At 39.4% G+C, this 14,768-nt stretch overlaps 1 protein-coding gene across 4 annotated transcripts in view; it reads right to left on the reverse strand.

The window, feature by feature from the left end:
* PPM1L (protein phosphatase, Mg2+/Mn2+ dependent 1L) overlaps positions 1-14,768 on the reverse strand; it is a 281,955-nt gene that overhangs the window by 201,748 nt on the left and 65,439 nt on the right. The window contains exon 1 of one of the 4 annotated variants that reach the window (XM_044383523.3): positions 2,439-2,998. The exons of the other annotated variants lie outside the window; for them this stretch is intronic. Within the exon in view, the coding sequence (XP_044239458.1) occupies positions 2,439-2,459 (21 nt within the window). The 5' untranslated portion in view covers positions 2,460-2,998. Of the gene's footprint in view, positions 1-2,438; positions 2,999-14,768 lie in introns of those variants that run through there. 4 annotated transcript variants of the gene reach the window in all.

A 14,768-nucleotide genomic window follows, 5' to 3' on the forward strand; every position in this document is an offset into this window, starting at 1 on the left:
CACACACTCACTCACACGGGTGCATGTGAAACCAATGAAATCTAAATAAGCACTGTGAATTGTGGTTGTGATATTGCACTATAGTCATACAAGATGCTACTAGTGGGGGAAAATGGGTGAAAGGTGTGTAGGATATCTCTGTATTATTTCTTACAACTACATGTGAATCTATAATTATCTCAAATAAAGACCCAAATAGATAGATGATGAAAGTTTCTACAGTAGCAGGTCTGAGTACACAAAAGGGTATCTTCAGATATGTGACAAATGTTTATACATATTTGTCATTACATGATTATGGTATATATTTTACTGAGTCTGATCCTCAGAATTCTAGAGGTGAGGACCAGTACAGGTATCTGCAACTGCCAAGCTGAAGGTGTCACAAAGCATGTATCAGTGGAGGCTGTGAGGTGAGACTCTGTGGAGATCAGATCCCAAATCCTAAGACCTCATAACTATTAAAAGGAATAATGGTAATGCTAGACTCAGTAATTACAAATAAAATCTTAAACTTTTTAATTGGAAAGTCAAAATGCTTCATTGATTAAAAACTGAGGAGAAAATATTCTACATTAAGAGTACTGGTCAAATGGAATCACATTTATGGAATATTTAAGATGATTACATATCCATAAGAGAAACATCATAATTGGTTTTGTTTCTATGGGGACACTGGCCTAAGTCACAGGAGCATACTGAATACCTTGGCAGAGACTGTTGGCTCGCCATCAAAATCTGATCTTCCCCTCTTCCAAGTAGAGACCACCCAGGGTGGAGACTACATCTCCCAGCCTCCACTCCAGCCAGGTATGGTTGTCTGACTGAGTTTTGGAATGAAAATTTAAGTATCACATGAGAGTGTCTTGGCACCCTCCTTAAAAAAAGACTACTCTGATCTCTAAGGATTTTTTGTTTTTTCTTTCTCCTAGCTCAAGATCTCCTAGGCTCTGAACATATCCGTATCCTCTAGGATGGTAGGAAAGGAAATAAAAAACAGGAAAAAGAATGGCACAGCTGGAAAAAAAAATTAAGTTAAACCCACCCAAATCTCACCACCAACAATAATAACAGCTACTATTTTACTGAGTGCCTAATACGGGCCTCGTATTATGCTAAATGATCTATTTTTATCTTCATAACCACCCTGTAACCATAACCATAACGACCATTCTCCATTTTAAAGATGAAGCAGCTGAGGCTCTAAGAGGATAAAGGCCTAGAATCTGAGGTGACCTAACCCTTAATTTCCCTTTTTGCCCACAGATTCTCTCCACGCCCTCTACTCTGTATCTCAGTAGACCTCAGAAGGTCTCTAAGCTGAGATACCCTTAAAAGTCTACTTGTGTTTTTATCCATTCTCTGTCACTGTGAGTCTCCAAATAAATTCCACTTATATAGAAAGAAAACCTGCTTTAAATTCTACCCACGGAACTTGGAAAATGACATGTAATCAAGTAGTACAGTCAGGTCACCCAGGTGGAGTCGCAAAGGGAGGATTTAAAACCGGGTTTTTCTGGCTCCAAAGCCGGTACTGTGATTTATTCCCCTATACCACAACTGCTGCCAATTTAGAACTTAATTTTAGACATTTCAAAGTCTAACTTCTATCAATGGCTCAAACTTCAAAAAAAAGTTTTTAATTCCATTTCAATAATCTGTGAGGTATGGAATAGGAGGGACTAGGAATAAAAACTTTTTAAAGAATTATTACCCAATATTTGGAAAGAATCCTTTATAAGTATCACTTTTTATAGTGGAAGCCAAAAACTGCTCTGGAAAAAATGGAATGAAGAGGAATCTGAATATTCTTAGCTCTGAGTTATATGCCTTTTGAGTCTGAAAGAGCCAGACAAATATTTAAGCAGAGAAGAAAAAAACACATATACTTTCACAGTTAAATGGTGAGTTAGAAGTAGGCCACATCTCATTTTTCTGTCCCAAAGTGCTTAATTTAGAATCAGATTTTAAAAACAATCCTCCACAGGCCAGGTTTGGCCCTTCCAGTTGGCACCTGGACATCAAACTCTTGCGACAATCTGGAACAAGTGAAAATAGCTTTGGGCATTCAAACCATCATGCAGTAAGGAAGGTCAAATTTGAATTAATGTATTTTAAGACTTAAAAAAAAAGGTTTTATACAAGCCTTAAAAGAGAACAAGAAAAATAAAGGGAAGAATGAAAATTAAGCAGCTAACCCAACCTACATCCCCTCACAAATGAAGGCAGGGCTGCTTACGCTTCTTTTTACCACTGTCTTCCATAAGGCAGCTCAGTTCCGAGACATGCACTGCTTCTACTGGAACTACAAAGATATTTCTTGCGTTTTCTACTTATTTTTGTTCAAGAACCTTCACTATTTATCCATTTTCTACAGAATAAAGTCCCAATTCCTTTGCCTGACGTTCAAAGCCCTTTCCAATTCGAATTCAACCTACCTCTCCAGCTTTATTTTCCATTATCCTCCATCATGAGTCCTCTGGTAGAGCCAAACAGATCCACTCACTGGTGAAAAGGCTGGCACAATCTGGCCTAGCTGCCTTTGGTAATGCCACCCGAGTCCCGCCTAACCTTCTCCACCTGGCTAAATCCTTTCTGTCCCCAGGGACCAGCTCAAGGCCCAGCTCCCACATGAGGGCTCCCTAACTACCTCAAAAGATATAAAAAGTCTCTCTCCCCTGAAATCCTTATACCAGTTATGTAATATTCTAAACCACTCATTTGGGACTCATCACAACGTCTCTCACACTAATATTTATTTATCTTAATTCCATGTCTTACCTCCTCAAATAGACCTGAAGTTCCCTGAGGGAAAGAGCTTCAATCTTCTTTATCCCTGTATTTTACATAACATCTAACCAGGAACAAATTAATGTTATACGACCTTCAGCTAATAGGATTTTAAAGCACTCATGCAAGGATGCTAAGTAAATCGGCTATTTATAAGCCAAAGGGAGGAATGTATATCACGAGAAAACTTCAATATTTCATTGTTTCCATATTTCGTAAGACAATAGTTCCTTTAATCTCTTTAATCAAAATAAAACTACAGACGTCCTGATGTGTTATCAAGCCAGGAAAGTGTAACTACTGAAGACAAAGTTATTTACACCTGCTGAAAAAAGCAGCAATAAGTTTAATCGCAGCAAGTAGATTTCTCTGCATGACTCCACATAAAATATGACCGTGCTGCTCCCTGCAGTCAATGGAAGAAAAGGATTATAAGAAAGCCTGTTCAAAGACTAATCAATGTTTGGGCAGGAAATAATTTTCCTGCTGTTTTAAAAATACTAATCAATTTTCCTCTCAATGTTGTCATTATATTAAGAATACACAATTGCATTGTACCTGCAATCACCATTTCATGTTTGGAAATAGAGTTCTGCATTCATTTTCCTTATTCTAGAATTAAAGAAAATGATGTGTCTCTAAAACCATATTACTCTATAATCTGATCTCTGATTCTCTGAAAATAATCTCTATATAGATAACAATCATGTTCATTGAGTCCTAACTGTGAGAATGTGGCTGAGTACCAGGACAGGTCTTAAGAAGCAACCTCCCAAGTTCCCTTTTAAGAGGTGAACTACCAAGAGAAGAAACATACTAATAAAGGAAGTCGTGGACTCTGGGAATTCCAGGCTGACTCATAATATGTAGATGCAAATTCCCAAATCCAGATTGCCAAGCTCCATTTCTGCCCAAGTCAATGCTGGGACAATTCCAGGTTCACATAGCTGGTAAGCAAACACTCCAGAACACTCAGGTAGATCTTATGTAACCCAGTGCAAACTGGGATTCAACATAAATTCTGCAAACTGACTAGACACACATCTCTCCCCCAGGAGAATTCCAGAAATACTTCAATTTCACTGTGTTCTTAAGACCATGCTTTGCAAATATTTCATGATGTGTTCCAAAGGCACTGATTGCCAAAGGAAACATTTTAAAGGTGCCATTAGCAAATGAAGTTGGGAAGAACTACTTACAATGTATTTGTACTGGAGATCACTGGTTAGACGAAGTGTTTTGGGAAAGTACTCTTAAAAATAAATCAGTTTTTTAAAAAAGGAAATCAATTTACCATCACTTAAGCCAGCATTTCCCAACCTTATCTGAAATCCTAGTAATGCTTCCTTGGGGCTACCCCACTTCACCCCATGATTTTTATGCACTATATGGCTCATCTCCATTACTAAAGAAATTCAAATAGGAAAGATGCATACACTCAAGGTATATTTTTGGTGTCACTTAGGGAGAAGCCCCCCAGAGGGCCTCTCAAAGTGGCATTCATTATTTTGTCAAATTTACCATAGTATCAGGTCTGGCCCTGAGCTGTACAAGTGCAAAAAGGAGTTTGTCAGTTTATCAAAGAGATTCTACATTTCACTGGCAGCTCCACAATAACCACAGTCATAAGCACAACACCAAAATGTCAATTTATTAAATTACGATTAACAATAAGTAGCCATAGAAACACCTATATTCTTACCTGCAGAACCCGCTCACTCCCTCCCTCTGGTAGATTCACGTGGGAGGTCAAATCGTACTCAGGTGAGCACACAATCCTGAGGGAAATGGTTAGATCAATTTGCATTTTTAACGGCATCAGACTAAGAAAGCCTGATGTGTCCATCTGATAATATCTTCTTTAACAATAAACCATAACAGCACTGGGCACAAGACTGGTCCGAGGTGTGAGAAGCTTGTATTCCTCCCTAAATCTCTAACAGCCCTAAAACTGCTCTGTCCTGAAGACGAGCAGTTGCTACCTTTCCGATCTTACCTAAAGTGTGGGGGGAAATGTATTAGAGAGATAGCTGGTTTCTTATGATCTATGTCATATAACCTAAGTAAAAACAGGCAAACTCAGTTCAAAATAGGTCCCCCAACACCAATATCCCTTCTAACCTTTAAGCCCCTCCAATATAGAAAATCTGGGGGGTTTTTTGTATCCTCCAATATAGAAAATCTGGGGGGTTTTTTGTATCATAATCTTCAACATCCACTGGCAGCTCTTGCCCTAGCTCCATCTCTAAAGATACTTCATACTTCGTACTAAGGATGTCTTCATCAAAGATATTAAAATTAGGTCCATTGTCCATTAGGTCATTTGGTCCCTCTGCCAAAATAGTAATTTAGTCACTTCCCATGTTTACCTATAGAAAATAAGTTGTTTAAAAATGTCTGCTTGAAGACTGAAATGAAATCAATTAGGCACGTTTAATTTAATCCGCACAGCAGTTTTTTTAAAAATTGGAAACTGTCATGGACAAAAAATCCAGATTTCCAGCTCCTAAAAAACCTACAGGGTTTAGCCACTCTGGGGGCTAATCTGGACAATGACGTGGCTGAACATAGTGTGGCAAACACAGGCTGAAGCAGAACACAGACCATGCTTCCCCTGGTGCACACCCTCTTGCCTATCACTCCCTGTTGTCTTATAGTCATTCTTGGTGGGTATTTCCATTTGCCAGCCCCTGCTTGACCCACCACGGGCTGACTTTACAATGTAATTCACAGAGAACAATCCTACTGCACAATGTTTTCAAATTCTTAAGGATGAGTTCATTGTATCACCTAGGTTTTCTCTGCATAATTTGCTACTACCCTGTAATTATGAAAGGAAAGTAGGAAGGCAGCCCGCCACCCTAGGAGTTTAAGGCAAAAGAAATCCTTGTTAGATCCCCTAACCTATGAGCCAAGGTCAGTCAGAAGGGGCCCACCAGGTAAGACCTGAAACCAACTTTTCACAACTCATTTCTAGTTTTCATTCTTCCATTTCTACCCCATGAACCTAAACCATGAAGGCTTCTACAAACATCTCTCTTCCCTACTCCAAGAACTAGCTACATTTGCAGGGCCCAGTACAAAATAAAAATTTAGGGCCCCTTTTCCAAAAATGATTAAGAATGTCAAGATGATGATAGCAGAGCATTAAACCGAGTATAGGGCCCCTCTAAATGTAGGAACCTAAGCAACCACACAGGTGGCATGCCCTACCCACCCTCTTTCTTTTAACCTTGCTCTCCAATCCTCCAATCTGTTTTTCTCACTGCCAAGGGTCCTGCCCTAGGTTTGGCAGTCTGAATCTGATTTCATCTGCTTCTGACTCTGTTTTACCTTCCTGCAATAGGGACAAGTATTCCTTCCTCTAGCACAGACACCAACCTTCTTGACAAGCTGCACGGCAAAGCATTTACATCTACATGGTCTTGACCCCAGTGTTACTGAATGAAGCAAAAATCACAAAAAAGAGTGTAAAATATTTAAGGCCCAAAACGGAATGTCATTTTGTTCAACTTCCTTCATTATATGCACTACTCCCCCTGACAATAACAGAGGCTTGAAGTCAAGGAAACTTACTTGTTTGTCTTTTATAAACTCATGTTTCCATCTCATTCATCACCCACATAACTTATACATTTAAAAGAGCATCATTTTTATTTATCTTTTTTTAAGTCTTTTTTATTCCTCCCTTCTTTCACCATTCAACCAACAGACCCAGATAGTCTCAAGGTTTTCCAAAGCATAGTACATACATACAAGAAGGCTTTAGATGGCACAAGGATACTTTTTATATTAGTTAATTACTTTAAAGCAAATTGGAAACAATATAATGAAGCAAATAATAAAAAATATATATAATATATAATAAAGATACATACTGAACCAATATAATGAAGAATATAATGATATCGGGGCGCCTGGGTGGCTCACTCGTTAAATGTCTGCCTTCGGCTCAGGATGTGATCCCGGAGTCCTGGGATCGAGCCCCATATCAGGCTCCTACGCTGGGAGCCTGCTTCTTCCTCTCCCACTCCCCCTGCTTGTGTTCCCTCTCTCGCTGGCTGTCTCTCTCTGTCAAATAAATAAATAAATAAATCTTAAAAAAAAAAAAAGAATATAATGATATCAACCTGTGAGTTCATGGTTATTACATTTTTAAAATGTAACTATTTAATATAAAGTACATCATTTTAATGAAAATCAGGTTGAATGACTTGCTCAAAGGTACACATCTTCTTGCTAGAGAGCCACAAGAATGGACATATAGCAGAAAGCTCCTGAGTCCCCCGGCCGGCATTCCATGCCTCTCAGGCTATCTCCTCTTGCTGGAAGGCCCTTCCACACCCCTTCTGCGTCTCTCAGAACTCCCTTATATCTCAAGACCCACTTCAACGACATCTCTGGAAAGCACTGCCTGGCCTGAGTTCCCCCACCCTACCAGGCAGAGTTCAGACTGTTCCCCTCCACCCCCATAATCCACAGCAGTGTGTCCATTCAGAGTAAAACTTTTCACCACATTGTACTCTGGTTAGTTAAGTTTGCATCCCTTTTCTCCATACACTGCAAATTCTTTGAATAAAATGAAGTCTTATTCATCTTTATACTTCTAATATTCCAAAAAGTCTGCTGCATAAAAGATACACACAGTAAGTAAATATAGATGTACATCTGATTTATAATGAAAACACTATATTCCAAACTGCAATCAGTGAAGAACTAGTTATAGAACAATATAAAACTACGATTAACTACATAAATATTATTTTGGAACAAGCCACAGTATCTGCCCCAGCACCGTTTCCCAGCTAGAAATCACTAGGAGTTGAAGAGAGACTGCCAGCACTGGTCTGAAATATGTCAGGCATCGTGCTAGGTGCTTTGGATGTAATCTTCACAACAACCTGAAAGTAAGTACTATTATATCCATTTTGCTGATAAAACCAAACTTCAGAGCTTAAGCTTCATTAAGATAACATAGGTGGTAAATAAGAGGGAGCTGGGATTCAAATCTAGATTTCTTATGCCTCTGTTCATTGCTTCACACGGATCCTAAGCTTCTCACAAACAGCTTGTCTGACCCTAGAAGGTAGCCTAGAGGGAAAAACACAAAACACTAAATCAGTCCCATGAACTAGCAATGCAGGGGAGCATAACCACCTGCCTCTCATCCTCTCTGTACCAGTCTTTGTGTAGCAGAGGTCATGTTAGCTGGCTGAGATTAACTTCGAATAGTATTTGAAATATAATGTCCTAGTTATGTAATTCTGAACAGTTTAAGCTTAATTGCACTCAAATTACAGAATGATACTAAGCATCACAAAGGATTCCTGACAAAAAGAAAATATATATGAGCAAAGCTTCTACTGCCATTAACCCATATTCAAACCACACCTAACACCACAACTCATCACTGATTTTTACTAAAAAGTTAATTCAGACCACACTATATAGGTTGATTTTTAATAATGTGCCCAGGAATGAAAAACCCAGGTTCTCCCTGGCAACATATGAAACATGTTTAAACAAGTGCATTCCAATGTGTCCAATATTAAACCCTCTTGAGTGCTATCCAAGGTAGGTGGAGGCTATAGCTGGTACTGTTCAACTGAATTCCATCCCCAACACCCAACATAGTTCCTGGCATAGAACAAGAATCTGGAAAATGTTTTGTTGATTTATAATCTGTGCTAAAGTGGGCAATTAGAAGGCTTCTTTAAATAGTTCTTAAATACTCTTAAATCTACTACTGCTATCTTTTTTTTTTTTAAGATTTTATTTATTTATTTGACAGAGACAGACAGCCAGCGAGAGAGAGAACACAAGCAGGGGGAGTGGGAGAGGAAGAAGCAGGCTCCCAGCGGAGGAGCCTGATGTGGGGCTCGATCCCAGAACGCTGGGATCACGCCCTGAGCCGAAGGCAGACACTTAACGACTGCGCCACCCAGGCGCCCCTACTACTGCTATAATCTTATGCACACTTACGAGTAGCAGACTTAACGATACTTTAAAAATAATTAGGTTTGAAATTTCGTGAGAAATTATAATATCAAGATTCACAGGGAAAAAAAAGCTTTGAGTACAATTTTTAGGTCTTAATTTTCCTCACTGCAGAATGTGCAATTATAGACTGAGGATAGAATCTGACCTATCAATCTTATCTAGAGACCAAAAAATTCAGCAATGAATGAAAATTTATTTTCAGAGCAAAAAAGTGTAATTATGATTGACTTGTTTCTCTTCCATGTGAACCCAAACCTCTCTAATCCATTTAGAAAACTAAATATTAAACTTTTAGGGTAGGGTGGGAATAATATAAAGTACTCTCACTCCCAAGAAAGTTTATAAATGATTTCCCTTCATGACTTTACCCTACCTCAAACTAATGCCTCCAAAGGAAAATTTATATGATTTTTCTTTCTGATCTAGTACTAGATTACGGTTTAAATCTCAGGGTTAATCTTTTCTTGGGAAGGTTATTGGGAGATTAAATGAGCTAATCCATGTAGAGCATAAAGACCACAGCTGGCTCAGAGTTGACATTCAATAAATAGCAGCTATGACAATGACCAAAAGGAGAATGAGGAGGAGAATGATGATGATGACAAAAGAAAACCTAACATTTTGTTTTTAAAGTAAGCTAAAAACCACTGTACTCAAAGAAATGCCTCGAGAGCAAGGTCAGCTCATAAAGCCAAGATTCATCATGCCAGGCTTTCGAAATTCTTTCTTGTTTTCTCAACTACCCTAAGGATTTCAGTCCTGTTTATGTGACAGGCAAACCCACTTGAGTTTCCCAGGGCTGAGAAGCAGCTGCGAGCCTACACCTTTGCAGGCTGAGTGCAGTATGTGTGAAGGACAACCTAATGTGTTGAGGAACAGGCCAGGAAAAGTATGCCAATGGGACCAAAGCTTGAGATTTTTGCCCTCTTTAATGAACTGGAAAGTATCTGTGCATTCATCTCGCACCTCCCACCCCCTGATAAACCAAAGCTGCTGTTCCCTTAACAACTCGACCTCCCAAGCCCCTCTTAATGCTCAACCATATCTCTGCCAGCTGACAAGTAGAACTGACAGGCTACAAATGAAACCCTGTTCCAGCCTGTCTACCTGCAGGATGTGAACAGAGTTAGTGAGGCAAGAAGGGAACAGAAGGCCCGCAATAAGGGAAAATCAGCCATTTCTTTAAAAGGTGGATGGAAAAACAGCAAACTCTATCTGATGTACTTAGAGATATGAAAGCAGAAAAGCCTCCCTCTCTGGTTGTAGTTGAGCGAATTGTCTGGCTGCCTCCTTAACCTCAGTTTTGCTTTATTTTAATTAGAGGAATGTGATAGGAAGGAGAGTCCAAGACAAATCAGAGATGGGGCATAGTCTGGAAAAGCCACTTCTAACAGCTGGGTTGGGGACTGAAAAGTGAGGTAGGCAAATGCCAGCTGTGCTCCCCTCTTTCATTCCATTCACCTGTTCATATATCACACATTTATCGACCACTTACTGGTGCCAGATACCACAGGCGCTATTAGGATGCAGAGATAAAGGGTTGGGTCCCTACCTTCCAGGAGACGGGTGGGGTTTGATCAAAATAAACAGGAAAGGAGGGCGTTCCCGGTCAAAGAAACCCATTACCTTGTAGGGGAAACAACATGTGCAGAGGCAGGCAGCAAGGGCAGAACATGTTCTAGAATACTGAGGAGACCAGAGTCTTCTACCACTTGCTCTTCCTTGGACCAGTAAATGACAACACGTATCATGTTCTCGCTGTGTGACTTTCCTGCCCTGAAATTACCACTTCCTTCTAACACCAGGTCTCCTTAGCTGAGCTAAGAATGACAATCTTATTGGAGGTACACAGATGCAGACACAAACATTTCAATTGAGAGCAGAGTTTTTTGTGTTAAATTGTGCATCTCTCTCAGTGTATCTGGGTATTTGTTACTAAGCTGTTTTAGTTAATTTTGCTAATCTATTATAAATAAAAGGTGTTTGGCATGTTGTGCTTTGGTTCAGGTTTTAGTGGTTCTACCTATCCATGTTGAAAGGTTCTCCTTCCTTGAGGTCAGAGCAGGTTACGAAATCTAAGGGAAGAATACAGGAGACTCGAGAGCTGTTGTTGGGCAGAACACATAGGTGGCCCATGACCATGTATCCCACTCCCTTTCAAAAACTGCAATCCCTACCCACCCCAGCAACACTTGCTAACCCCTTTCTATACTTTGTTTTCTCCCTAGTACCCATCACTATTTAACCTACCCTGCTTTTTTTGTTGTTGTTGTTTTTACTTATTTACCTATTTATTGTCTCTCCTCCCCCCTCTAGAACATAAGGGATTTCTCTTATTTTGTCACTACTGTATTCCCAGCATCCATAAAAATGCCTGGCATATAGAAAGCATTCAATGAGTACTTGCTAACTGCATGCTGAATACACAAACTGCATGGGGTAGTCCCAATTCTAAATACTTTGTTGCACTATCCCCATAAATATCTCCCTAACTACATCATGTGTCATGATTTAGGGTTTGGCAAATACAATCAAGCAAGGCATGGAATACATACACGTATTCCATTAAGTAGCTTAAATCTGCTAATCATAGTTAAAAGGACTTAATAGATGACATTTCTAAAGATGGTTAAGCACTGTACTTACATAGCAACAAGAAGCACTAACCCACTAACCCACATGGTTTCTACATACATTAACCTACACTAATGACATTAAGTCATCACTCAATTGGATGGAGTGCAGAGGCCTGCATGAAAACAGTCTAATAGCTATCCCTTTGCCAGGCATTGTGATTTGGCCGTATACTTTTATACTTTCTGTCCTACCCCTCCAAGCGTCGTCTTTAAAAGAAGTCTTTCTCGATATCAGCATATGCGCACACTTTTCCAGTTCTGCCAGTCCTACCCTTGGAATTTAAAATACATGCACAGGCACATATAAGCACACACACTCTAACAAAATACTTTCCCAATAGGCATTTTATACAACAACGCATGCATACCCCTAGAAGGGGGAAAGAGAGAAGAACAAAAAAGAATGTTAATAATCTATCTAAAGAAACCTCTTTAAAGATTAAGTTTTTTTAATCAGTCAGTAAAAATATATCTCAGAGGACAACAAGATTTCTGCTGGAAACTAGCCCTCGTGGAGGCTGACCACATTTGCAGATGCAAAATTCCATTACATCCCCCAACAACCTTAGCAACATTAGTCTCTCTGGTCAAAGGACCAGAGGAGGAGGGAGGGGGACTGTCCTCCTTCTAAATGGGGAGGGAAAGCAGCCGAGCAAAAAGAGTTTGAGAAAGAACAATGGCCTCCCAGTGAGAAAGCGCGTTAAGTAGGTCGGTATTGGAACCCCGTTTTGCGGCACACAAATCCAGCATTGTCCCTTTACATTTTCTTTTCCTTTTCTTTCCCACTTCTTTTCTTTCATCTGCCCTATTCACTATTCCTGTCATCTCGCGTGAGAGTTTTTTTAAACCATGATATATTTGTTCAATTATCTGTAGACCTCTTCATCAAATTAGCAGATCTCTATTTATAGCTGATAATTCTGTACCGGGGATCTAATAAAAATTCCTGAGGGTAATAAAACTAAGTCAAATTTTGCATTGCTGTTTTTGACCCAAGGATTGTTGCCATTATCCAATAAATTGGCTTCAGTGAGTGTTGTAAATACATATTTTCTTTTAAAGATAGTACTTTTCACTAAGAAAAACTAGGCTGAGTAGTATCAGGAGAGATAACATTATCACCATTTGCTTCACTCTCTCCTCCAAGTTCACATTATCTTTAAAAATGAACTTTAAGAGACATAAAGATAAAATAAATCTAAACAGATTTTGCACAATGATTCTATCAGGTGCACAATGATTCTATCAGGGAGGGGATTCACCTGGTAAGTATAATCACGTAAAATGTGCTAATACATTTTTAGCAATTAATATGTAAAATTGCCAAAGAAGTTCTATAATACTCAATACTCAAGTGTGACTTTTTTTGTCACTATCAATACATCTCCATTAATTTCGCAAAACATTTCATTTACCATACTCAATTTACCAATTGTTCTAATGGCTTCTGATGATATTTAAAAGGATAATGAAGGGGCCTGGGTGGCACAGCGGTTAAGCGTCTGCCTTCGGCTCAGGGCGTGATCCCGGCATTATGGGATTGAGCCCCACATCAGGCTCCTCCGCTATGAGCCTGCCTCTTCCTCTCCCACTCCCCCTGCTTGTGTTCCCTCTCTCGGTGCCTGTCTCTATCTCTGTCAAATAAATAAATAAAATCTTTAAAAATAAATAAATAAATAAATAAATAAAAGGATAATGAAGAGGGGCGCCTGGGTGGCACAGCGGTTAAGCATCTGCCTTCGGCTCAGGGCGTGATCCCGTCGTTCTGGGATCGAGCCCCACATCAGGCTCCTCCGCTATGAGCCTGCTTCTTCCTCTCCCACTCCCCCTGCTTGTGTTCCCTCTCTCACTGGCTGTCTCTATCTCTGTCAAATAAATAAATAAAATCTTTAAAAAAAAAAAAAAAGGATAATGAAGAAAATACTAAAGCAAATGGCATCATTAAGCCAGGGTCTAACAAAGATCCCAAACCAGGGGCTCAACTGGTGAAGCGTCTGCCTTTGGCTCAGGTAATGATCCCAGGAGCCTGGGATGGAGCCCCGCATCAGGTCCCCAGCTCAGCGGGGAGCCTGCTTCTCCCTCTGCCTCTGCCACTCCCCTTGCTTGAGCTCTCTGGCTCTCTCTATCTCTCTGTTAAATAAATAAATAAATAAACAAACTATTAAAAAAAAAAAAAAGATCCCAAGCCAGAGTCTGAGTCATAGATTAAAATCTATGTGAAAGCCCAAGCTGCAGTTCATCATATTCTTTCAACAATTAAGGCTGAAACACCTAAATGCCAATACATCTCTATGTCTATCATAAGACTAATCTGAGAGGCAAGACTATTACTTTTACCTACAGTGAGGTAATGTCTGAAAACAATGAAATCCTGACAAGGTAAGTGAAACCTCAGAAAGCAAAACTGCAGATAAGGGAGGACTTACTACTGTATACAATTTTTTTTTCACTGAGGCTTTCAGTGACAGAGCTTGGATGTGTGGCCATCATCCGAGTGATGGAGGCACTAACCTATCCACATCCTCACATCTGACACCCATGATGCCCAAATGCCCACTTTTGTCAGATGGGCAGCTAGGCTTAAAAGGACTGACTTCGACCACACAGATTGAGCAAGCTAATGGACACCCACAGGATTCCAGCCCATGACCTTTCCCGCATAAGAACTCCCTCCCCTAATCACACACCAACAATGTTAAAACATGCATTCAAAATACCACGAACTTTATGATTCAGTAGTTTAACAAGCACTCATAAATAACTGTTTTTGAAATTCAATGAGAACTTTATGTCTAGATATGAACTGCATAATAAAAGCAAGAGTTCTTCTAGTCTCTGGATATTATGTCCACAGTAATTCAAATAAGCCAACTTTAGATTAAGTCAGCCTGGTCATCTATACTGAATAGCACTGTTGTCAGGGCTACTGGGATTTAAATCCCAGGCTTGGAAGTTATAGGGACTTAAATTATTTAACTTCTCTGTGCCCCACTTCCATCATCTATAAAGGAGTACTAATATGCCTACCTCATAGGGTTCCTGAGAATTAAATACACTAATATATAAAAAGTACTTAGAGTACCTGGCACATAGTATATTGAAAAAATGGTAGCAGTTTTTTAGTATTATTGTTATACTAATGACCTCTGGTCATATCAATACTAATAATGATTTTATAAATACGAAAATGAATAAAGAACATTAGAAAGATGAATCATTATATATGAAGATCAAAAGTATAATCAGTAATACATCTGCACAACAGATTAAGAGTCTTAACATTACTTCCTATTAATATATGATACATCAACCATTTTTTAAAATTCCCTCACTACTCTAGCC

The sequence above is a fragment of the Ursus arctos genome, unplaced genomic scaffold (genome assembly GCF_023065955.2).
Source record: "Ursus arctos isolate Adak ecotype North America unplaced genomic scaffold, UrsArc2.0 scaffold_20, whole genome shotgun sequence".
In the NCBI taxonomy this organism is placed as follows: domain Eukaryota; kingdom Metazoa; phylum Chordata; class Mammalia; order Carnivora; family Ursidae; genus Ursus; species Ursus arctos.